This window comes from Rhododendron vialii, chromosome 1a (genome assembly GCF_030253575.1).
Source record: "Rhododendron vialii isolate Sample 1 chromosome 1a, ASM3025357v1".
In the NCBI taxonomy this organism is placed as follows: Eukaryota; Viridiplantae; Streptophyta; class Magnoliopsida; order Ericales; family Ericaceae; genus Rhododendron; species Rhododendron vialii.
In genome coordinates this window covers 45,455,283-45,480,079 of record NC_080557.1, presented here as the reverse complement: position 1 = coordinate 45,480,079, position 24,797 = coordinate 45,455,283, and the positions used below count along the sequence as shown (strand labels likewise).

General features: G+C 39.9%; 2 protein-coding genes across 4 annotated transcripts; both read left to right on the top strand.

The window, feature by feature from the left end:
* Positions 1 to 6,405: 6,405 nt before the first annotated feature.
* LOC131320583 (uncharacterized protein At4g13230-like) lies at positions 6,406 to 8,399 on the top strand. Its single transcript, XM_058351325.1, has 3 exons — positions 6,406 to 6,594; positions 7,367 to 7,498; positions 7,942 to 8,399. Exons 1-3 carry the CDS (start codon positions 6,478 to 6,480, stop codon positions 8,155 to 8,157), a joined length of 465 nt encoding a protein of 154 aa, XP_058207308.1. The 5' UTR covers positions 6,406 to 6,477; the 3' UTR covers positions 8,158 to 8,399.
* Positions 8,400 to 13,568: 5,169 nt separating this feature from the next.
* Positions 13,569 to 18,936, top strand: LOC131320563 (B3 domain-containing transcription factor ABI3). Of its 3 annotated transcripts, none has more exons than XM_058351304.1 (7): positions 13,569 to 13,942; positions 14,799 to 16,423; positions 16,958 to 17,050; positions 17,832 to 17,932; positions 18,049 to 18,095; positions 18,172 to 18,248; positions 18,359 to 18,936. In XM_058351304.1, the coding sequence occupies exons 1-7, from the start codon at positions 13,909 to 13,911 to the stop codon at positions 18,494 to 18,496; spliced, it is 2,115 nt and encodes a 704-aa protein (XP_058207287.1). In that variant the 5' UTR covers positions 13,569 to 13,908; the 3' UTR covers positions 18,497 to 18,936. The 3 variants fall into 3 exon arrangements, with proteins under 3 accessions (XP_058207287.1, XP_058207280.1, XP_058207295.1); XM_058351297.1 differs by having other exon boundaries at positions 18,043 to 18,095; XM_058351312.1 differs by lacking the exon at positions 13,569 to 13,942 and having other exon boundaries at positions 14,407 to 16,423; positions 18,043 to 18,095.
* Positions 18,937 to 24,797: the final 5,861 nt, after the last annotated feature.

Sequence of the window (24,797 nt, the reverse complement as noted above, 5' to 3'; positions counted from 1 at the left end):
TGGGAGCCCATTATAGAAAAAACTCAGAAAAGGTTAAATATTTGGCGAACGAGAACCATCTCTACAGGGGCAGATTAACTCTTGTCAATTCCAACTCTAGTACGCTACCAACGTACTACATGTCATTATTCAAAATGCCAATATCAGTAGCAAAGACCCTTGAGAAAATACAGAGAGTTTTTTTTGGGGAGATACACCGGACAAGAAGAAGATGCACCTGGTTAGTTGGGAGGGGATTAATTACCAAGAAGAAAGAAAACGGGGTTTAGGGGTCAAGAGATTGGTACAACAAAATCTGGCTCTACTTGCTAAGTGGTGGTGGCGGTTCGGTAACGAGAAGGACTCACTCTGAGCAAAGGTTATTAGACGGAAGTATAATCTGGACCAGAGCAGTTGGCTTCCGTTCATACAAGACAATGGCTCAGTTTCAAATGTTTGGAGGGATATTTGTTCAGTGGAAAATTGTAACGACCCTGATTTTTGGTAAATAAAAATTTCGTTAAATATTTAAATTTTATCTTAATTACTTGGATTTGCTACTAAAAATTTCTTTTTAATTTTTATAATCCGTCATAATTAGATTTGAAACTTATAAAATTATATCTTTCACGCCGAGCAATCTAGTCATTTTCTAAAGACAAGTATGCTTGTAGAAGCACTTGTATTTTTTTCTAGTGAGTTAAAATAAAATCTTTAAATTATATTTCTTGGCTAGAAATCTTACTTGGCAAGTAAGGTTAGTTTCTAACCGATTAGTTTAAGAAACCGAACTACCAATCCACCTAGTTACAATTTCCTAATCCTAGATGGACCTTTTTCACCGTCTTTGAGCCTTATGAAACCCTCCGAACCCTATTGAACCATTAGACTATAGGAGTAATCATTTTATTCCTATGTTTAGTCATTTCACTTTACCTAGCATCATTACTCACCCTACCTATTGGATAATAAAGGCAAGGGAAAACTTTAACCTTTGGTCCATAATTGTTAGGGAAAATATTATCCCTTGGACAATAGATTTCCATGACTAGTCATATCAAATTATTACCAATATCCCTTTACCCCTTGGTCCATAATTGTTAGGGGAATTTTTGTCCCTTGGTTATTAGACCTTTGACTTGCCAAAATGCATGACAAGACAAGTCATACAAGAATCCCATCATTTTGCTTCCAAAAGAAGCAACCTTAGACTTGCCATAATGAGAACCTAGATTTGACTAGTCATTCAAGCCCATACTTACCTTCTTTAACCAATGGTTAATAAATGCTAGGAGAATTTTTGACCATTGGTTAATAGCAATTAAGTTGCCAATGAGGCTTTGATTTGACCATACAAAATCATGGGCCAAGAATATCATCATTTTACTTCCAAGACTAGTTAACCTAACCATGCATGCATGCAACCCTAAGATTTTAGCCTTAAACCTAATAATCCTAGACTCACTTTCCTAGATTTTCTTGGATGTATATAAATACAAGTGAGAGAGAGAGAGAGAGAGAGAAAGGCCGGATGGAGAGAGTGGGGTGGAGTGTGTGCATGAGTATTGATTACTTACACAAGCAACATTTATAGCCTTAAGCCTATTTTTTTGACTACATGCCAACCCATTTCTAGTCTTTCAAAGTACAAATTTAGCCAATGATTTCATTCTTTCTTGCAAGCAACCTCCCCATAGACTTGACAAGTCCAAAACCCTTCATAATGACCTAAAGATTTGGCCAACAAATGGAAGTGACAACTCATGGAAGACTTGGCATGCTTTCAAGCTTGATTGGACATGACAATGGAGCAAATCCATGGGAGAAAGGAGAGAAGGGGGGGGCCGGCCATAGAGGAGGGAGGAGGAGCTCAAGTGTTGGCTATAAATAGCACCCCATGCCTTCCATTCAATTCACACCATCACTTCTTGCTCTCACTTCTCTCTAGAAACCATTTCTGTTTTTCTAGGCAGCTTACTGCCCTCCACGAATCTCCATTTTTCTCCTGCTTAAATTAGTTTTTAGAACCAACTCCCTTCGGAAAAGTTGTAGAGCACTTCGAAACCTTCAAGTTAGACCCAAGAACCATCCCAATCGGCAAAGAAATGACAAAGATATCGGCATCCGAAGTTCAGTAAAAATCTCGGATTTCTATTTCCAGACAGCATACTGTCTTCTCCTTTATCACCATTTTTCTCCTACCTAAAGTAGTTTCTAGGATCAACTTCCTTCACGAAAGTCGTAGAGCACTTCGAGAGCTTCAACTTCGACCCAATAACGATCGTATTCGGCCAAATATTGACCAAGTTACTGCCATCCAAAGTTCGGTCCAGATTTGCAAGTTCACCGCCCGTAGAAAATCTTCCAACTAGCTTATTCGGCCCCGACTAAGTTTCGGATCAAGGTAGATAAATCTCTACTCATTTTCCCTAGTATAACTTTAGTTATTTTGCTTATGATAAGGCAAGTTAAAGTATTAGGAATAAATAGCAAGCTCGTTTTACAAAATCTTGAAATGACATTACGATCATGTAGATTTTCTCTACTCACTTCCCTAAGTATAAGTATAACCCCTTGTTCCCTAAACTCTACATATAGAATCGTACGTTAGATAGTAGAATGTTATTGATTCAAAGTATCAATATCCTTATCGTTTTTCTTAAGTAGATAAGGTTATCTATTGTTTAGTTTCAAGTAGATAAGGTTATCTATCGTTTAAAATGCATGATTGTCAATAAGTTTATCTCACTAATGGAGGTATGAGCATGTTAGATAAATAATTTTGTCTTAAATAAACATATGTTGTATTGAATTTCTCAAAAAGAAAGAAAGAACGATTTTCGAAAGATAGAATTTGACGCTTGAATAGAAGAAATCGTATTTTGATCTTTAAGATGATTTTGAGCATGAGTAACAATATAGAATTGGATGATCTTGTTAGATCACAATGAATGATTTATGGTTGCGTATGTGAAAAGTCCTACCGCGGAGTCTATGCATGAAAACGTGACACGAAAATCGAGAAAGTTAGAAACATGACACCTAGGGTGTGGTTAACGAAAAGGCGTGTTTTGAAAAGGTGAAATGTTTTGGAAACCGCAATGTGGCCGGACATGGTAGCCCGTTGTGTGGTGTGTGTTTTGTGTGCCAATGGGAACCCGGTGCGGCGGAACCATTGTGAGGATACTCGGGAGACCGGAACGGCGGAACCGAGGTTGGGTGTGTGGCTTGGTTATCCGCGTTACGGAGCCAATGCAATTGTGTGCCAATGGGAACCCGGGACGGCGGAACCATTGTGAGGATACTCGGGAGACCGGAACGGCGGAACCGAGGTTGGGTGTGTGGCTTGGTTATCCGCGTTACGGAGCCAATGCAATTGTGTGCCAATGGGAACCCGGTGCGGCGGAACCATTGTGAGGATACTCGGGAGACCGGAACGGCGGAACCGAGGTTGGGTGTGTAGCTTGGTTATCCGCGGTACGGAGCCAATGCAAATGATTTTGAAAGGTTGGGTGTGTAGCTTGGTTATCCGCGGTACGGAGCCAATACAAATGATTTTGAAAGGTTGAAATGTTGACACGGTCTACGATGAGTCGCGTAGGAGAAACACGGAAATCTTGGACACCAACGATAGATGATTAACGAATGTGGATGTGTCATTGTTAGCTGTATATACATGTATCATGTGGAAATCGATGATTGTATAACCTGTTGTTTGTAAGTTATGGGTTAGCGGGTATGAGTTTGTTCTATTGAGCGTTGTAGCTCACGGTGTTACCTTTTGGTGACCCTGACATATTATATCGGTGGTGACGCTGGTATGATGTGTCAGACTCCTTAGATGAACAGGATAAGATGTACACCGTGGAAGCTTTTGAAGCAGAGGAGCTTGCTAGGATGGAAGAGCAAGCAGAGTAGTGTTAGGAACCCTAGTTTCCTTTCTTGTTGAATAAATGTACCATTTCCTTATGATGTATTTATGATGTAATAATGAGCCAGACTCTCTTTATTATATAATAAATGCCTCATTTAACGTACCCAAAATTGGGGGCGTTACAAAAATAATGACTCAGACCTTGGTTTCTCCATCCGGGAGGGATTTCAAGTGCAAGTAAACTCAAGCCGTGATACGCTGTTCTGGGATCACATTTGGTTGGGTAATTCAGCTATTAAAAAAGACTTTCCACGATTGTACTTGCATTCCACTCAAAAAGATGCTGTTCTGAGCGAGGTTTGTATCGGAAGGGGTAGTAATAATTGGGATTTGCAATTTAGGGGAAGGTTGCGCTTATAGGCGAGTCAACAACTGGAGGAGATGAAGCAAAGACTGCAAGGAGTGACCTTAGATCCATCAAAACCGAATTCGCTTCTGGTCTGCAGACAAAAAGTTCTCCACCAAATCAGTGTATAGGCAATGGGAACTTCAAACTCAATCAAGTAATAGTGTTCTGGGTTCTCTGTAGAAGAACTTGAGCCCCCCGAAGTTGGAAATCTTCTCTTGGCTGGCCATTCAAGGAAGAGTTGCAACAAGGTCAGTGCTATTTAATAGGAACTTGATTTCTGAAATCCAACAGGCGTTGTGTCCCTTCTATTCCGATGTTGTTGAGACCCCTCATCATCTACTCTTGCATTGTTGAATTTCGTGGGAAGTTTGGTCAAGTATTCTGGAATGGTGGAAAATTCAGTGGGTTTGCCCGTCTCTAGCAGGACCTGCATCTTGGTGGTTTGAGAACAGGTTTCGAAATTTGGTGAAAAGTATTTAGGAGGTATGCTTCTTTGCAATTCTCTGGTCTATCTGGATTGTGAGGAATCAATATATTTTCAACAATGTTTCAACTCAGGCATGAGAAGTAGTGGATCTAATCAAAACTAGAGTGGCCATGTAGATGAAGGCCAAGTTTGACATTAAGATTTATACAGTAGAGGATTTCAAAGGATATCTAGATGGGATTCAGAAAGTGAAGTTGTAGCGTAATCTTTAGGCGTATTGCCTATTCAACCTTGGTTGGATAGTATGTTGTTCTTTTCGTCTATTTTCTTCCCCTCGATGTACCCCTTTCGAAATTTATAAAATGTTTCGTTTGCTGAGAAAAAAAAAATTTACGTTGTAGGTCCCAACCTTTTTTGGTAACTAAACACTAAAACAATTATACAACATTAATTAATATATGATCCTTTACGCAATTGAACTGTTAGACTATATCTTACATCGTCTATCTAAGTCAACCAATCATGTTTAATATATTCTAGAAACTACTCCACCTATCGCCAATCGACTTTAGGTGGGAACCTCCAAAAAATCTAATACGGACCTATGGCAAGAGCTACTCTCGATCTGCTGTAGCGAGAAATTTTGAGGTGTAGTTTGCAAATGCAAGAAATAAAAAGTAGGCCCATCTAGTTTTTACCAAGAGAGTTGCTACACACACAGCAGATCTGTGCACAGATTTTATTGTGAGGCTCACCACAGATCCCACAAAAATCATCCGAGCCGTGCATTAAATGTAAAACATTTTTTCAACGGTCTCCGTAAAAAATAAGCTCAATCCGATACCTATAAGTGCTTCATTCAACCATCTAACTTTTCATTCAGATTTTCAGATAATGAAAAGTTATATGATTGGATCGAGCACCTATAGGTATCGGATTGAGCTTATTTTTTTTACGGGGGCCCTTGAAAAAATGTTTTACATTTAATAAACGGCTCGGATGATTTTTGTGGGACCCATGGTGGGCCCCACAATAAGATCTGTGCACAATCTGTGCACAGATTGCTGTGTGTGTAGACTTTCTGTTTTACCAATCCGTTAGCGGCCCACAACTAAAGTTTCAATAGCTTTAGGAGGAAATATGGGGACAAGGCTTTGCTGCATTTTTAGCTATGGAGTCTTATAACATTTGTTTTTCCAAAGAATATTGTGAAATAAGTAGTATTTGGTCCAGATCAGAAAAAAAAATGCAGTATTTGGTTAGCATCAGTGCAGAGATTTGATTCGCAATTGCCAATAAGATAATATTCTGTTGTAGTTTTACCCTCCTAACAATTTATTGAAACGTCCTCACGGCTGAAATATCTACTGAAATATTCACGACATGCAATATTGTCGAAATATCTACTAAAATATTCAATGATTAGAAATTAAAAACGGTTCACCAATTCACATAAATAGTGTTTTTTTGTAAATTCATTAAAATGAGGTAAAATCGAGGAATGATTTGGATAATATATACAGACGTAGTGGTTCGGATGAAAATAAGCTATTAAACAGAAAACATGAATCCCGGGAAACAACCAACCCAAAAATACTGGGTCCAGTGCCCCCCCCAAATAAACTTTGCAACCATAAGAAATGAGAGAAAATCGCAAGACTGCACACAACACCTGATGTCGAGGCCATTTTGGTTTACAAATAGCTTGCTAGTAAGGCGATCAAGAGAGAACGACTAATCCTATCCGAAGAAACCCTTCATTTAGAAAATCCACCATAGAGAGAGAAAATGGCAAGCATGTCTTTGACATCCATCCTTACCAAATCCCATAATGTAGGAGCGATGGTGGTTCGAAACCCATGGAGTTCTAGGGTTTTTGTTCCCGTTGCATTGCGTCCTTTTCAGGTGAACATCTCCATCGATTCGCTTCCTTCTTCCCGTAAAATGCTTAGACCTGTTACTCCGGTTTGGCTTAATAAGTTGGCTTCTTTTTTTTTCCTATCTTTATTCAAATTTTATTCGCTTTTTTTTTTTTTTTACTTTTCTTTTGTCTCTATTCAAAAAAATTGAGTTTATCATTATTTAAAAAAAAAATCTGATTTCACGCAATAATCCACAAAAACCAGAGCTTTTTGATTGGGCTTTGTCTTGCATATTTTCAAAAGCATTTGAGTAAAAGTCATAGACGAATCGGAAAACCAAAAAAGTTAGGCACAATTAAAAATAAAAAAAGCGGAAAAAAATTGAATAATTACAGAACAAGAAAATTTTCAAAAATCTCCTTAGGGAAACTTAGCCTCAGAATATTCAACATATTGTGAAAACACTGTTTTAACAATGAATGAAACCCTAGTTGACCACTTCATTAGGGATCAGACTCAAGTCGCATAATAATTCGTACATGCGTTCAAGTTATATGAAAGCATCTTTCCAAAAACATTTCAACTATTAAAATCCGCAAGAGCTAGAGTGAGTCACGGAGAGAGGATTGATAGCGCGAGCAGCTTAAAAAAGAATTACATGACTAAGGATCCGACTCATGTTGCACCCGTATATATTACTTTGCATCCTTTTTCTGTAATCTATTAAGGTCTATATACATGTCCATCTCTTTCAGTAAAGAAACTATATTGGCTCGCTTAGAATTGGTGCAACCGTTGATATGTATGTGTTGCAGAAAATTGAGCGCCATGAGTCTCAGACAACACATGCATGCGACAAGGCGGCCGATGCAGCCGGACAAGGCACCGGCGAGTTAAAAATGGCCGGCCGAGAAATGAAAGACAAGGCTGCCTCCACTGCTGAAGATGTAAGTGTTACTAATTACACTAGCAACCTTATATTTTTTTCATCCTTTTTTTTTTTCCCGGAAAGTCAAGACCAGTTTACCCGCACTCAGAAATCCAAATCCTCAAGTAAACAATGGGACAAACCTCCATTTCCTCTGACTCGATCCTAGGGCTTGCTGGAACTGGAGTCGAACTTGCTGGCCTAAGGGAGTAATTAAACTCATTACTTATTATAGTTACAATGCTTCCACTTGACAAATTCCTTTTCTTTTCTTTTTTTAGCAGCGGAAAATTTTATTAATCAAATGTAAAGGATTACAATGATTAAATGGGACAACACTCGACAAATTCCTTACGGTTATCTTATCTAGTTTTGTTATTGAACTCTAGTACTTGTTTTCATGATATTTGGGTGTTTGACTCGACTAATATTTCTACATTTAATTTTTTTTTTCATTTTAAGATGAATCAAAAAACGAAAGACGCGGCCGGGAAGGCGGCGGACACTGCACAGGATTTAGCAGAGAAAGCCAAGCAGACTGCACAAGATGCCTGGGGTTCAGTCAAGGATACAACCCAGAAAATCAAAGAGACGGTGGTTGGCAAGGCCGAAGAATCAAAGGATTCCATCAAGCAAAATGCAGAAAAGGTCAAGCGCGAAATGGACATGAAGAATTAGCATGCGCAGCTCCCCCACTGCCCGCCCTAATGCACAACTTAATTTATCGTCCTATAATTTCTCTTTTTTGAATGAAAAAAAAAATCTAAGAACACGATCATAAAGGATGGATAATAAACTCGCAAATAAATTTGTGTATTTTATCACTTCCCATGGAGTATTTATTTTTGTCTATTGTCTGGAATCTGGATCTCGTTCTTGTTCGTGGCCTCTAATCGCATCGCCATAATTTCTTTGGAAAATGACAGTCCAGGACATATTTTGATAATTAATACCCGTTAAGGATAAGTTGAGAATATTTGTTAATAATGAAAATATCATTGGCGAGTATTAATTATCAAAACACGTGTTTGTAGTGATTTTCCCTTATTTCTTAATTTAGAATCTTCACCACACATCCTTTTTTTCCTGCATACATTCCTCAGTGATATTCAAACTTGTTTTTGCGATGAACGGAGACAACTCATTTACATTTAGTAACAAGCGGCAAAAAAAAAAAATTTTATTTTTGATACATGAATAGTTTTTTTTTTTTAAATTCTCATATTAGAAATCAGACAATTATTTTAGGACGAAGACAATACATAAAAAGCACAAATATAGATCAGATAAGAAAACAATACTAATGTCCAAATCTGTAATTCATCTTGATCGTGCGGAACCCAGATACCCTTATCGAGTGGTTTTGAGACACCTTCGCGTCACCCCAATACTCTCTTTCACCACCCATTTTTATACCGTCCTCTACTAATTGTGCAGACTTAATTAATAGTAAAAATGTGTAATGGAGAAAAATGTTGAGGGTTCCCGTGACAGTGCATATGCGGTGCCCAAAACCACTTAATAGCGTATGATAAATAACTTTGTCGAATTTTAAGTAAATTTTTGCAGGTAAAAAAAAAAAAAGGCATATGATAAAGGTACATACCCGTACCGCAGAAGATCAGTGCCGTTTTTCTTCTTCGGTTTTTACGTCTCGTTTTCTTGCATGTTCGCCACGTAGTCACGTACCCCTGGACGGCTTGTCCGTTAAAAAAGCGGGCTACACTTCTCTGTGACGCATCTAAAAAAGGAAAGTAGCATGGTCGCCGGTTCAGTTTTCTTTCTTTTTAATTTCATTGTAGTTAACCAACTAGGCTAGCTAAGTTAATTAGAGCTTTTGCTTTTCACTAGAAAATTAGAAGTCCAAATCTCTCAGGTTCTGTGTGAATGTTTTTTTCTTAGAAGGGTTTTCCCTTTACTTCTTCGTTTCTTCCCCGTGGTAGACTTTTTTCTAGTATTTTTTTTTCTCGACAAACGAAATTTTATTGCAAACTCGAAGGGGTACATCTATTGTTCAATCACAGTAAGTAAACAAACTTACGCGATAAAGCAAAAGACAGGAAATAAAAAGAGAACACCTGACTTCGCCCTCCAGCAGAACATTGGAGGACACGAACCTCACCTAAAAACAAAGCACTCTTCACGGTTTTAACAACTTAATTCCATCCAAAAAAACCCTTAAATTCCTCCACCATATGCACCTTAATATCGAATTTGGCTTTTACCCACATAACAACTCTAGTCTTTACCTTGTCAACCACGACCTCAGTTGTCACCATTGCATTGTTAAACACATACTCATTTCGCACCAACCATAACGACCACAATGTTGCAAAGAAGGAAGTTTCCCAAAGGCTTTTCTCCAAATTTTTGAATTTAGTGTCCATTCACCATCTTAGATGGGCATCTAGAGATTCGGGACAAACCCATTGTACGTACATGCCACCATTCTAAAATATGGGCATCTAGAGATTCGGGACAAACTCATTGTACGTACATGCCACCATTCTAAAATCTGAGACCAAACAGCCCATGAAAATTGACAGTGCAAAAACAGGTCTTGTGGAGTTTCCATGAGCAAAGAACATAGTGGGCAAGAAGAGGACTGTCCCTCTAATTCATGTTATTGTCCACGAGCACCGACCTCGTAGCCACCTTGGATTGAACTGCCATCCAAGCGAAAATTTCCATCTTAGGAGGGCAAATGTTCTTCCAGAGGACTTCCAACCCCGGACTTCCTGACTGCTCGCTGCTTTCCCATTGATTGTACACCAATTTGACCGAGAAACGATTATCTGAGGACCATCTCCAATTCAAGGAATCACAACTGGACGACTCCAGAACGACGGGATGTGATCGGTGTTTTAACTCCTCCATTTGGTCATTTTCCCAGTCACGTAACCCTCGACTGAAGGTCAGATGCCATCTTTCAACTCCCGAACCTCTCCAGACAGCATTTACAGATGCCTCTTTTTGAGTAGAGATCAGGTACAGCCATGGATAATCGTCTCTAAGTGTCGTGTCCCCCAACCACACCTGGTTCCAAAAAGAAATCCCCAAACCGAATCGAACCTATATTCTAAAGCCCTCTTGACTTTTTTCTTGTATTGATTGAGTTGTTGATCGAGCTTGATTTTCTCATAAACTTTCACAATTATGTATGTTTGGAATTCGTACTTTATAAATAGTTCTCTTATCCGAAAACTAGCTAGTAGGAGTAATTGGCCTCGTGTTAATATTTGACAAATTAAATAAATAGCAAATTAAATCATCACAAAATGGTGATAGAGGCCAGGTGACCAATTTTTTTGGTAGCTAAAATGGGATTGCAAGTGACAAAAAATTATCTGAATAAACTTGTGAATTATTTTGTTAGAACTGATTCAATCCGAAATTGTAACGTGGGGTAGGCCTGAAAGATTTTCGATTGGTGATTACCTAAATTATTGGAATTATGTTGAATTTATCTTTCTCTACTTTCAGATAAAGTGAAATTAAGTGATTTTTACTAAATATAAATGGGCTTCGATTATGAGCTTTCATATCTAGACATGCAAGTTAATAATATTCTTAGTGAGCTTAGACAATATACGATTCCAATCATCAAAGTAGACCTAAAATGAACCCACAAAAAGACTACGATAGCACTGTCCACGGTCCAGTTCTAAAAGGGAACCGAAAATGAGCTAATCCTGGCCCCTCATTATATTTGAGTTGATTTCTTCGGAACAAAAAAAATACTACGGGTCTTTCCATTGACTAGAACGAATTTTCCAAAACTTTTTTCCACAGCTAATTAGGACGATGGGCCAAGTAGTCAAAATGCATGATTGGGCAATGTCTCATCTAATTGATTACGAATATGAATTAATTAGCGAAAATGCTAAAGAAGTAGATGTATCCGAAGTTGTCAAATGTATCAGAATCCACATCTATCGTGTAGGACCCAAGGACAATATGACTTTTAATTGTCTCATCTATGTTCAAATTGTGCAATCCGTATGTGTTCATTGCATTTCTCACTACTTTGATCGTTTGCCCCATAATTAATGGGTCTCTATTAGTTGAAAATTTGTGATTGTGATGGTTGTACACAAACCATTTTTTTACACTTGTTTAGATAGAAAAAAAAATTACGTTTCAAGGATAGTTGGAACGATCCTCATGTGTTTCGAGCACCACAGCGTCATGTGGTATATTAGCATCCTTTATCTGCTTGTTATTCTCCATTAGTTTTTTTTGAGGTGCTGGAGTGATTTTTTCTTACTTTTATTTTTTGTTGGCCGTTGTCTCTCTGTAAGGTTTGCATTGCCTGTACTTTATCCATATTATCAATGAATTTCTTACTCTTTTTCAAAAAAAAAACAAAAGTGGGAAAAATTGTTAATGGCAAGCGATGGAAACACATAAAACCTGTGTTGGGCCATATAAATCCTGTAGTGGGCCACTGACCTACCAAATACTGGACTAGAGAGAAACTATACCGTTGAACATGGTGCAAACGAGTCGAGCCGAGTTTTATTGTGTTTAAATTTGTTTATTAAGTTTTTAACGAATCCGAGCTCGAGCTCAATGAAAACTTAACAAGTCGAGCTCAAGCCAAGTGCGCCTTGGCTTGACTCGAGCTTGACCTTATTAACGAGCCTCAATGGACCAACAAAAAATATATATATATATTCTCGCATAGGCTTGATACAATCAAAAATATTTGAATTATAAAGGTATATATCTTTCATTTTCCTATGGAGTGAGGGTGTACAGGTGTGCGTGTGCTTTCGCCTCCCTTGGTTGACTGGAAAGTGAAAACGGAAAGAATAAATTATGAAATAACAATAAAAATCCTAAATTTAAGTATATATACACCGGCTCGCGAGCTGAGCTCATCCTAGCTCAAGCTCGGCTCGTTTACAAAACAAGCTGAAAAAATCGGCTCGAGCTCGTTCGTTTAACTTTCGAGTCGAGCTTGAACGAGCCACTAACGAGCTGAGAGGCGAGCCGCTTGGCTCGGTTCGTTTGCAGCCCTATTGTTGAAGAAATAATACTAAGGCCCCGTTCCGGTACTCAAAAAAAGCTCTTATTTTTTAAGAAGGCAATTTCAAGTTCAAAAATGAGAGACTTATTGAAATCTAAAAATATGCACTATGAATCTTGTTGGAAAGATCTCATTGAGATTTTTTATACAATACAAAAAAAATTAAAAAATTATTTTTCATTTACATTATTTTTTAGTTTGAAAATGTGAAATAAGCTACTTATTTTTTAAGAAGATTTCTGGAACGGGGCCTAAATCAGGCCTTTGTCCGTTTAGATTTGACATTAGCCGCATAACCGTTCAAGATGCTCTGCGCTCTCATTTCAATTCTCCAACTATGCTAAACATCCTCAATTCTCTCTCTGGCGAATTTGAATAGTTTTGCACTTGTTTTATAGATGATTTTATGCTTGCGCTCACGCATGCAATTTTTTCGACTTAGGATTCGACAAAACTATCCTTGGAGAAACAATATAATACTACATCAAAATGCCTCTGTCCGTTTAGATTGACATTAGTCACATAACCGTTCAACATGTTCTGAGCTCTCATTCTCAATTCTCATACTATGCTAAACAATTTCAATTCGCTCTTTGGTGAATTTGAATAGTTTGGCACGTGTTTCAGAGACGGTTTTACGTTTGCGCTCACGCATGCTATTTTTTTTTTTTTTTTGACTTAGGTTTGGACAAAACAAACGCTGGACGTGTACCCCAAACAAAAACCTTAACAATATTTGGAAAATTATTCCAGTCGGTCCCGCATAATGTTGCACCTATTACGTGGCGGTACATAATTAGACGGAGAACCCCCACGTAGGCAAAATGCACGTGAAGGTCCCACCGTATACAAAGCCGTCTGTTACGTACGGAAATTAACGCTTCTCGTAACCAATAAAATCGCTCTGCCGCATCAACCCCGAAACATTACCTACGTGGTACAACCCCATTGGTCTACCACATTTTTCTTCTCTGTAGCCGGAAAATACTTCCCTGCACGGCATAACGGAGCTATTTAAACGGCAGAGCACTGTCATTGGCAGAAAAACAAGAGAGAGAGAGAGAGAGAGAGAGAGAGAGAGAAAGTTTGGCCGGTGCTTGGTGGGTGACGTCAGATTTGTATCATCCCCGCCGTTTCATCAACCAATCCAGACAAACCCGTGTGAACAGAGGGGGGAGAGAGAGAGCGCAAGACGGTCCAACCCCAATGTCTCTCCTTTTCTCTCTCTACATCTCTGTGATACTTTTAGAGAGAGGGGGGAGAGAGAGAAGTGATTCAGTGAATTAGGGATTTAAGACATTTTCGTTCTCTCTCTCTTTTTCTGTCTGTTGGGAAAAGGCTGGGTAGCACCGCTGGGTGCAACCACTCAGATTCGAGCGCATGGCGACTGGCGTAGAATGCGGAGAGAGGGGGAGAAAGTATCGGCACGAGGTTTTGTTTCTTGCTTTCTTTGATTGTTTTGTTCTTTTTATCCTCTCTCTCTCTCTCAAATACTGAGTACATTAGCAAACCACTTTCTCTCTCTCAGTTAATAAAAAGACCACAGAAAAACAATTTGAACTTATCCCAAACAAACAAAAGTCTCAAGCCAAAACAAAACAAAAAAAAAAAACAGTAATGGCGATAACGGTGGTTGAGTTTCAGGCGATTTCTCTTCTTCTCCTTTAACGTCTTCTTCCTTCTCTTCTTCCTCCTACTCTCCTATATTAAAGAAAGTTGGTAGTAGTGGGGATTGCACAGTTCACAAACCCCCCCCCCCCCCCCCCCCCCCCCCCCCCCTCTCTCTCTCTCTCTCTCTCTCTCTCTCTCTCTCTCTCAGGATAATCTTTTTTAGGGATTTTAAAAATCCTCCTTCGGATTCTAGTAATATTCAATCGAACATCTGTACCCTTTTTCCGCATACCCCTTGCCGCTTCATGATAAATTGATAATGATAGTTTTATTACGCCTATAAATAAATGAACTCTAATCGCCACCGCAAAGTAGATTGATTAGGCTGCAGAGACGTCGCTTTCATTGAATCCTTAATCCTCCTGCACATAAATGGAGAGCATATGATCTTAAAAACCCACATATAAATGTATCCCCTCTCCGGGCCCAGATGCTTTATGTTGCTTCAATTGCTAACTTGATGCTACTTCCACAGGCAAGAGGGGCCCTTTTATCTTTGCTTCCTTAATCAAATACAGTACAAGTTCTCTAAAATCCCCCACATCACCGTACACATACCCTTTTCTCTTTCTCTCTCTAGAATTATCAGAAATGAAGGGCTCAGATGAACATGCAGGTGCAGGAGGAGGAGGAGGAGGGATAGGAGGAGATGAGATCTGGCTGGAAGGAAACGCGGAGGAAGATCTATTGGTAGACGTGAACGACCCCTCCATTTTCTACAGCGACTTCCCCCCGCTCCCCGACTTCCCCTGCATGTCTTCGTCCTCGTCCTCGTCCTCTGCCCCGGCCCCGCCTCCCAAGCCCATCGCTTCCTCAGCGTCGTCGTCGTCCTCCTCTTCCGCTGCGTCATGGGCGCTCCTGAAGTCCGACGCGGAGGAGTCCTACGCGGACAAGAACCGCGACCAGCCGGTTGCAGTTGCACCGCCGTTGCCGGTTCCCGGGCCGCCGGAGGACGGCATCGATTGCATGGACGTGATGGAGACTTTCGGGTACATGGAGTTGATGGACTCCAACGAGATATGGGACCCGTCTTCGATTTTCCAAGCCGACAATCCTCAACCTCCGCACGAAGAATCTCTCTTGCATCACCAGCAGCAGCAACAGTATCATCATAACGACAATTACTTGTTGCAAAACGAGGTTGTCCAGGAGCAGCAGAAGGCGCCGGCGCCGGTGCCGGTGGACGAACTGGGAACAGTGTTCTTCGAGTGGCTCAAGTCGAACAAGGAGTACATATCGGCCGAAGACATGCGGAACATCAAGCTGCGGCGAGCCACGGTGGAGTCGGCCTCGAAGCGGTTGGGGAGCACGAAAGAGGGCCGGAAGCAGTTGTTGAAATTAATCCTCGAGTGGGTCGAGAATTACCAGCTCCAGAAAAAGCAAGCCGCCGCAGCAGCCGCCTCCTCGTCTCAATTCCCATTCCAAGAGCCTTTCCAAAACCCTAACCCTAATTGCAATCCCATTCCCTCTCCTGATAATATAAACCCTTGTTTCCCACCCTCCACGTGGCTGCATCCCGCGCCACCGCCGCAACCGCAGTACGTCGCCGATCCGACGGGGTTTCCCTACGGCGGTGATTTGTACACCGGTGGTGGCCCGTCTAACTATCAGACGGAATATCAAACGCTGGAGACGGCCCAAACCTGGCCTCCGTCATCGGGCCCGCAGCAGCAGTACCCAATGGGGGCTGCCCAGATCCAATTCAACCAATTTCCGGAGGCTAATACTAACAGTAATGTTGTTACGGGTATTCCGAATCAACAAGGGTTTGTGGGGTACGGAGGGAATCCGTATCAGTATCAGCATCAGTATAGTTACCAGGGGAACAACAACAATGGGGAGAAGTTGGTTAGGTTGGGTTCTTTGGCGACGAAAGAGGCGAGGAAGAAGAGGATGGCGCGACAGAAGCGGTTTCTCTCTCACCACCGGCACCATCAACTCCATCAGCACCATAATCATAACCAACAGAATCAGCAGCTTCAGATGATCAGTCAGAAAGTGGATCACAATCAGCAAGTTATAAGCATTGGTGGCTGCGAGAGTCGTAGCGCGGCAGGTCAAGTCAATCCGGGGGCGAACTGGGTTTATTGGCCCAATGCTAATGCTGCCGGTTGTTCGTCTGTGCCCGTGGTGGTGCCTGCGGAGGCACCGCCACCACCACCACAAGTGGTGGCGGACTGCCCTCCTCCTGTTCAAGGGCAAAATAGTCAGCAGCGGCAGGTTCATACCGAAAAGCGGCAGGTGGGTTCTATAGGCCGCCAATGATCCTCCTCATTGACGTTCCATTGATTATTAACTTGAAATGCTATGTGCCTATAAAAGTACCTAGAAAATTAGGGCGAAAACAATTTGTATCGAGAACATAGATTCGACTTTGGTGTGGCTTGCATCACATCTTTGTTTTACTTTTTTGGAACACCAAACATTACATCCAGAACGAATTTGATCCACACATTTGGTATTTTTGATAATTTCCCATACTCAATAGGCCCTGATTGATCGTCATTTTGGTTAAATCATACATCAATTTTTCTTCCATTATTACGTTGAAAATGCTACGTACCTTGGAAAAATACTAGGAACGTATGGTAGGAGGAAAGGGTAAGATAAGGTTAAATGTTGTGAATGGCACCCAAACGTGAATTTGGCCATATGTTTTGTTCTTTGAATACTTTTTGTTGGCATTTATTTGGCAATCCTTAAGGATTTGTGTGGTTGAGGATGTATAGACTGATATGTGGATTTGTCTCTTGTGGTTTATTTGTGTATCTGTAGGGATGGAAACCTGAAAAGAACTTGAAATTTCTTCTCCAGAAAGTGTTGAAGCAAAGTGATGTGGGTAATCTCGGAAGGATTGTGTTGCCCAAAGTAATTACTCCCTTCACCTTTCTCTTTCAATTTAAGCATACATTACTTGGATTTTGATTGACTCGAAAAATGAATGGTAAATGCAATTTTTATACGAGATAGAGTTGGCACTAAACAATTTGACATTTAGAGCATCTCCAACCAAGCTCTATATTGGTTCTCTAACTCTAAAATAGAGAACAAGTTCACTCCAACCATACTCTACATAAATAGAGACCTAAATTTGGTTCTCTATATTTAGAGATGTTTGCAACAAATAGAGAATGATCTCTATATAAAAAACTTATGTATATCATAGAATATATTGTTCCGATGTATATAAATTTGGTATTGTTCAACACGTATTGACAATATCTACAAAATGAAACCACTATTGAATATATTTTGTCAACATTTGAAAAAAATAGTAGTATTTAGTATTTGGAGGGAAACTTGAGTTTTAAAAAGAAATAAATGGATTTTTGAAATATAGAGATTGGAATGGAGATTTGTGGTTGGAGTGTATGTGAATAGTAACATTTTCTATGTTTACTTTTTGCATAAAATATAGTTTTTTGAGTCTCTAAAATGAAGAAATGAAGAGTCATGGGTTAGAGTTGCTCTTATAAGAGTGGATGGATTTGAATGGAAGCTTGACAGAAGATCAAATCTCTGTGTATGAAAATGTTGGACGATAATTGTGTTAGCACTTACTTCTTGTCAAATATTGTCGTTCGAATTTAATCTAGTAGTTAGTCATAACAAATATTATAACTGTCATTGAAATGAATTGATGTGTCAGAAAGAAGCTGAAACCCATCTTCCAGAGCTGGAGGCCAGGGATGGAATTGCGATTACAATGGAAGACATTGGAACTTCTCAGGTCTGGAACATGCGCTACAGGTATGCGATTTTACCGAAAATCAAATTCCATTTCAAACCACCTAAATTATCTATTATAGTTTTTTTTTTCACCATACTAAACAAATAGTCAATTCTTTTAATTTGTGGAGTCTCAGATTTTGGCCGAACAACAAAAGCCGGATGTATCTCCTTGAGAACACAGGTACATCATTCAACGTCTAGGACTTGGGACTCTAGGAAATGTTCTTATATGGATTGTGTATGACTGTTTATTTCAGGAGATTTTGTCCGAGCAAATGGACTCCAAGAAGGAGATTTCATAGTGATATACTCAGATGTAAAGTGTGCGAAATACGTATGTCTCCATTCCAAATGCTAAATCTTTGTATATCCTCCTAGGGCTTATGTAAACATATGAACATATCTATATTCGTTTCTTATTAACGAATTCATGGACTTAAACAGATGATAAGAGGAGTGAAGGTGAGACAACCAGGACCAAAATCCGAAGCCAAGAAACCAGCGAAGAGTCATAGAAGATCATGTACAGCAGCGCAAGCCGATGGTAGTGGCTCCTCCTCCCAACCATCACGAAGAGCGTGAAGGCTGAATGGAAATGAAGCTGGAAAACCTTCCCCTGAAGTCCCATTGCCTTTCCCTATCTGCGTTTGATATGACATGGGCCGGAATGCTATGACAAATCCTTTGTCAGGGTCTTCGGTATTTTGTTATCGGATGCTTAATTGTCGTAATCGGAGGTACTCAAAAACTTTATATATAAATAGGGTTTACCCTGTACGGATCATATTTTGGGGTGGTATACCCTTACTTGTAACCTTTTAGTATGAAATATTGTAGAAACTGAAATCTGTATGTGTTTAGGGTTTCCTTTGGTAGGGGAGTCTCTTTTCATTCAGGGTCAATTTCACTGAAATCTGTACTGGGAGAATGTGTATGGTTCCTAACATACTTATTTAATGTACTTCAGGTAATACTTCTTGATATGCTACTTAATTTTGAAATAAGAATCTCTCTGCATCTTTGCATTCTTCTGTAGACTGGTAATGGATTTGGACCATGTGGTGTTGGCTTTGGGGTATTCATATGTTTGTGGTTGTGGCTTCAAGTTTCAACACCTCTACATTCATTGATGCTATGATTACTCAGTGATCCTGAGGCACAGACACGGGAACACGTAATGCTCTAGGATCCTTCCCCATCACACATTGGTCTAGAAGACCATCATTTCATCTGGAGCGGTGATCAAAAACAATACGTATGTGAAACCTGTATGAAAATGATACTTATGTGAAACCTGTTTGAAAACGATGAGAGTTGTAAACGAGTGAAGCACACACCACATATATGCTTCCTCCATTCTGATCCGGCACAGATTCAAAAACAAGTATTTTTGAAGGCGTTTGATGTACATAAACCTCACAAAATGATAAAAATCCATAAAAAAAATCAAATGCACATTAATCGATTCCGCTTTATGTTTGGATTTATGTACGTAATAATTACTGTCTGTTTGAAAGTGTTTGTCATCCACAGTCATTCATGAGGCTGCATGTTCAAAATTTCTATTCAAGCTAAATATTTCAAACTTGGAGCCGCTTGAGGATCTGCTCCGTCACTAATTTTAGCATCCCAGATTTACTCGAGGCGAGGTCGGACATCCGGTTATAAAAACAACATTACCCCGCGTGTGTAAAAGCTTGCGAGCGAGAGAGAGAGAGAGAGAGCAATTTACTTGCACTAGCAAACAAAAGAGGTTACTTATTTGTTGCCATGGAGTATTGATTTGAGGAGTGAAGACAAAGAAGGTTTGTATTCATTAATTTCCCAACCCCTACTTACGTACATACCAACAAAATTTGTGATTGCGTGATAACAAGTCTCAAATGGTGATGACCAAAACCATTTTCTGGTACTACTATATTCTAGCAGAGGAGAAAGTTTTCAGTGCCGGGTGGGCATAGACCACGTAGAGCTGAGCACGCATCTCGACTGTCCAAACGTGTTTTGGACGGTTCAGATCTGTTTGGACTTGAGGGGATATTTTGGTAGTTTTACACTAAAAACTTACCCAAACAGACTTGGACCGTCCAAAATACGTTTGAACAACTGAGATCGTGTTCGTCACCACGTGGCCCGTACCCATCCGGCACTGAAAAACTTCCCCTAGCAGAGGCATGTCCCAACAAAGCAAGCAAGCAATTTCAGCGAAGAACAAAAAAGCAAAACAAACAAACACAATTATTTGGTACTATGCCTAGCTTGTACTTTAATAGTGGCCGTTTTGCTAGTAAGTTTTGTTGTACTTGTCAGGGTTTTCAATTGAAAAAAAATCATTCAGTGTACCAATTACCGCTATGTAATGCCACAAGCTTCATTTTCCACTGCAAGAGAAACTTATTATTCACGGTGGAGCGCATTCTCATCCATCCATTTGCGCAATCAAAGGATGAGATATGTTTTCAATTTTGACTGGTGAAAAACAATTTTTACCGGTCAAAATTGGTTTTCAATCCGGATAGACCAAAACACTTTTGGACGCGCGCGTTTTAGTGCCGTAAATCTTCTTTACAAGATGCTCCGTACAGAAGTTTTTCTCCTTCAATTGACTGCTTTGGCTCTACAAATATAGAACGTATACTTAGAACCAAAGATGCTACATGCACAACGGTTGTGCAAAACATCAAATACAACCAATCTTCATCCGTTCATTGTTGTAATAAATGGTCAAGATTCTTTCAAACTTTTCCTTGGAAGAGTTAAACTTTTCATTAGAAAAGTTTTTTTTAAATCTAGAGCGTCGAAACACATCTGAACGGTCAGAATTGGTTACACAACAAACATAACCGTAGTGCATGTAGCATCTTTGTAGTACTTAGAAGGAGTACCTTGATTGTTATCTATCAAAAAAATTGGTATGTACGTAGTTTATAATCAACTTTGTGGTATTGACCAGTTCAAAAAAAAAAAACTTTGGAGTGATTTGGGCCGCACCCCAAATATATAATCTCGTTCGGCTAAATAAGCTAAGTGGCTTATTTTTTTGTCCTTATTCAAATAAAATTCGTGTTTTCACATTTCTGAAGTGCACACCAACTTGATGTTATAGATGAAGAGCGCCATCTCACTGAAGAAGAGAAAGCAACTAGATGCAAGGCGAGAACCGAATTCTGGCGTCTGTCAAGATTGTCTAAATCTCTGTGGAGGCAAAAATCTAGGGTGAATTGGTTGAAACTGGGCGACAAGAACACTAAATTTTTTCAAGTCATAGCCAATTATAGGTTCAAAAGGAACATGGTGGGATCGATTAAGATGAATGACAGAGTAGTAGAGGAGCCTGGAGAAATTAAGGAAGCAGCAGTGAATTATTTCAGATCCAACTTTACGGAGGAAATGAGACATCGAACTGTTTTGGGGGGACACTTTAACCGGCGGGTGACTTTCGACGTAGCCATGCAACTTGAGAAGAAGTTTAAGGAGGGGGAAATTGTAGCTGCACTTAAAAACTATAATAGCCTCAAGGCGCCGGGGCCGGATGGCTTTAATTTCTCTTTTGTTAAGAAAGCTTGAGGCTTTTTGAAGGATTTGGTACTACAATTTTTTGCTGAATTCATGAGAATGGCAGGCTTACTAAAGGTATTAACTCAACTTTCATCTCCTTAATTCCCAAGGTTGATTGCCCTACAACCTTTAAAGATTACAGACCCATTAGCATGGTGGGCTGCATTTACAAAATTTTGTCGAAGGTGCTAGCTAATAGGATAAAACAACATCTTCCAAGTATAATTGGGGAGGCTCAGGCTGCGTTTGTTGGGGGAAAACAAATTCTTGATGGTGTTCTCATTGCCAATGAGGCCATCCATAGTTGGAAACATAGTACTCGAGGAGGCCTTATCTTAAAGCTAGACTTTGAAAGGGCATATGATTGTGTTAATTGGGGCTTTCTAGTAGATATGATGGGGAAGGTGGGCTGTGGTGGGAAGTGGTGTGATTGGATTAAAGAGTGTATTTCTTCTGTATCTATGTCGGTTTTGATTAATGGTTCCGCGACAAAGGAATTCCGAACTCAAAAAGGAATCAGGCAAGGTGATCCTTTATCCCCCTTTCTTTTCAACATAGTAGCTGAGGCTCTTAATATTATGTTGGAAAGAGCTAGGGATACAGAGATTATCAAGGGAGTGAAGATTGGGAGAACTGGGGTAATTATTTCTCACCTCCAATTTGCGGATGATACAATTATTTTCTGTAACAATGATATGCAGGAAATCAACAATATCAAGAGAATCTTAAGGTGTTTCCAGCTAATGTCAGGCCTAAAGATAAATTTCTCAAAAAGCTCTCTCTGTGGTGTTAAGGTCCCTACACAAGATGTGGCTGCCCTTGCCCAAGTTATGGGCTGCAAGGTAGAATCCCTACCTATTAAATATCTTGGCTTGCCCCTAGGCGCAAACCCAAGGAGGATTAAAACTTGGGAACCTGTCATTGATAGAACTCAGCAGAAACTTAATGTGTGGAGTGGTAGGTGCATGTCCACTGGAGGTCGCCTCACCCTCCTTAATTCCAACATGAGCACATTGCCAATCTATTTTATGTCATTGTTCAAGATGCCGGTGGCTGTTGCTAAAACTCTAGAGAAAATGCAAAGGCGTTTTTTCTGGGGAGATGTAGCGGGCAAGAAGAAGTTGCACCTGGTGAAGTGGGAGCAAATTACCAAGAGTAAAGTGAATGGGGGTTTAGGGGTGAAGAAATTATTGCAGCAGAATGTGGCACTCCTGGCCAAGTGGTGGTGGAGGTTTAGTAATGACAAGGAATCTCTTTGGGTTAGAGTTACTAGAGGAAAATACAATTTGGACCAATTGTGTTGGTTGCCCTATACTCCGAGCTCAAGTTCAGTTTCTACCATCTGGACGGATATCTGCTCTATTGGGGATAATGAATCTTGCCTTGGAAAGGTTATTCGGGAGGGTTTCCGTGTGCAGGTCAATTCTGGGTGTGACACTTCGTTCTGGAATCACGTATGGCTAGGGAATAAAGCTCTCAAAGAGGAATATCCGCGACTTTTCTCGGTGTCTGATCCAACAGGATGACACGGTTAGTTCAGTGGGGGAGGGTGCAGAAAATGGAAGGTGGGATTTGTTGTCCAGGCGAAGGCTATTTGACTTGGAGAATCAACAACAGGATGAACTAAAGCTGAGACTACAGAATGTGACTCCAGACCCATCCAAACCTGATTGTTTACACTGGATTTGGACGGCAAATAGGTGCTTTTCGGTGAGGTCAACTTACAAACAAAGGGAGCATTTGATGAGTCAGTCAAGGGCTGCAATACTGGGCTCTCTATGGAAGAACATAAGCCCTCCAAAAGTGGGAATTTTTTCATGGCTGGTTGTCCAAGAATGAGTGGCAACGAGGTCGGTTCTACGAAGTCGAAACATTCTAACGAATTCCCAAATACTGGTATGTCCCTTTTGCTCCCTACACCTGGAAACTCCCCAACACTTACTCCTTCATTGTCAATTCTCATGGGATGTTTGGTCTTTGATTTTGGATTGGTGGCATGTTAAATGGGTGTGCCCTTCATCGGTAGAGGCGTTGGCTGATTGGTGGTTTGAGAATCAGTTTCGAAACTTAGAGAAAGAAATTTGGGAGTCTTGTTTTTATGCAACACTTTGGTCATTATGGCTAGTGCGGAATGACTATATCTTCAATAATGCTTCTACGCTGGTTTGGGATGTGGCAGATCTTGTTAAAACAAGGGTAGCCATGTGGATGAGGACCAAACGCGACATTAAGATACACTCGGTTGAGGACTTTAAGGGGTATTTAGATGGGATTCGAAAACTGAAATTTTAACTTTCTGGTGAGGTGTTTGTATCCAACCTTTGGTTGGATGCTATGGTGGTGTTTGCTTGTTTTTTCGTTTTGTTTCTTTGAGAGGCACCTTCTGTTCTCTCTTCTTCTCAATGTATCCCTTTGAGCTTAATAAAAATCTTCGTTTGCCAAGCAAAAAAAAAAAAATCGTATTTGTTAGTTTTTCGTCAATTTTTTGGAGATTATTGTATCATCATGACAAGAAGAATTTAAAAAGTAAAAAATTATGATCGAAACCTAATTTTTTTGAATAAAGACAAAAATAAGCCAATAAACCAATTTTTTCGTCTTTATCCAAAAGAAATTGAATTTTGATCATAATTTTTTACTTTTTAGATTCCTCTCGTCAAGATAATGCAATAATCCCCAAAAAATTAACGAAAAACTAACAAATACGAAAAAAAATTGAATAAAGACAAAAAAATAAGCCACTTGGCTTATTTGGCTTATTTAGCCGAACGGGAAAAATTAGTTTTATACTAGTAATATTAATGGTTTGAAAACAAAAAAACAAAAATGTGAAATAAAAAATCAAGAAATTCACATGGGATGTCATTACAATTATTGGGGGGAGCAAGCTTGAAATACGGAAACAGACTTTACCTGGTTATCTGACCCGGAATAGGTATGAGAAGTTGTTGAGATGTTAAGAGGGACCAAAATAATTGGACATGGGACTTGTGAAACTGTAGGTCATGCATATGAATTGGGGGATGGTGATGTGCAGTGGTGTGCGCAGCACCATGCTACGCACCTTCGAGCCATCAGATCGTGCATTTGATGACTCAAATATCATCTCGGTAATAACCGGCTTTCGATCGTTGATTGTCAAGATGAGATCCAAGCCGTTGGATGTACGGTCCGACGGCTCAAAAGTACGCAGCATGGTGTTATGCACCACACAGCATAGCACCAACCCAAAGTCCGTCCATGCATATTGTGATGTCAATAAAAGAAAACTTTCTCTCTTGAAAATAATTGTTCAAATTCCCATGTAATTTTTCTAATGTACGAT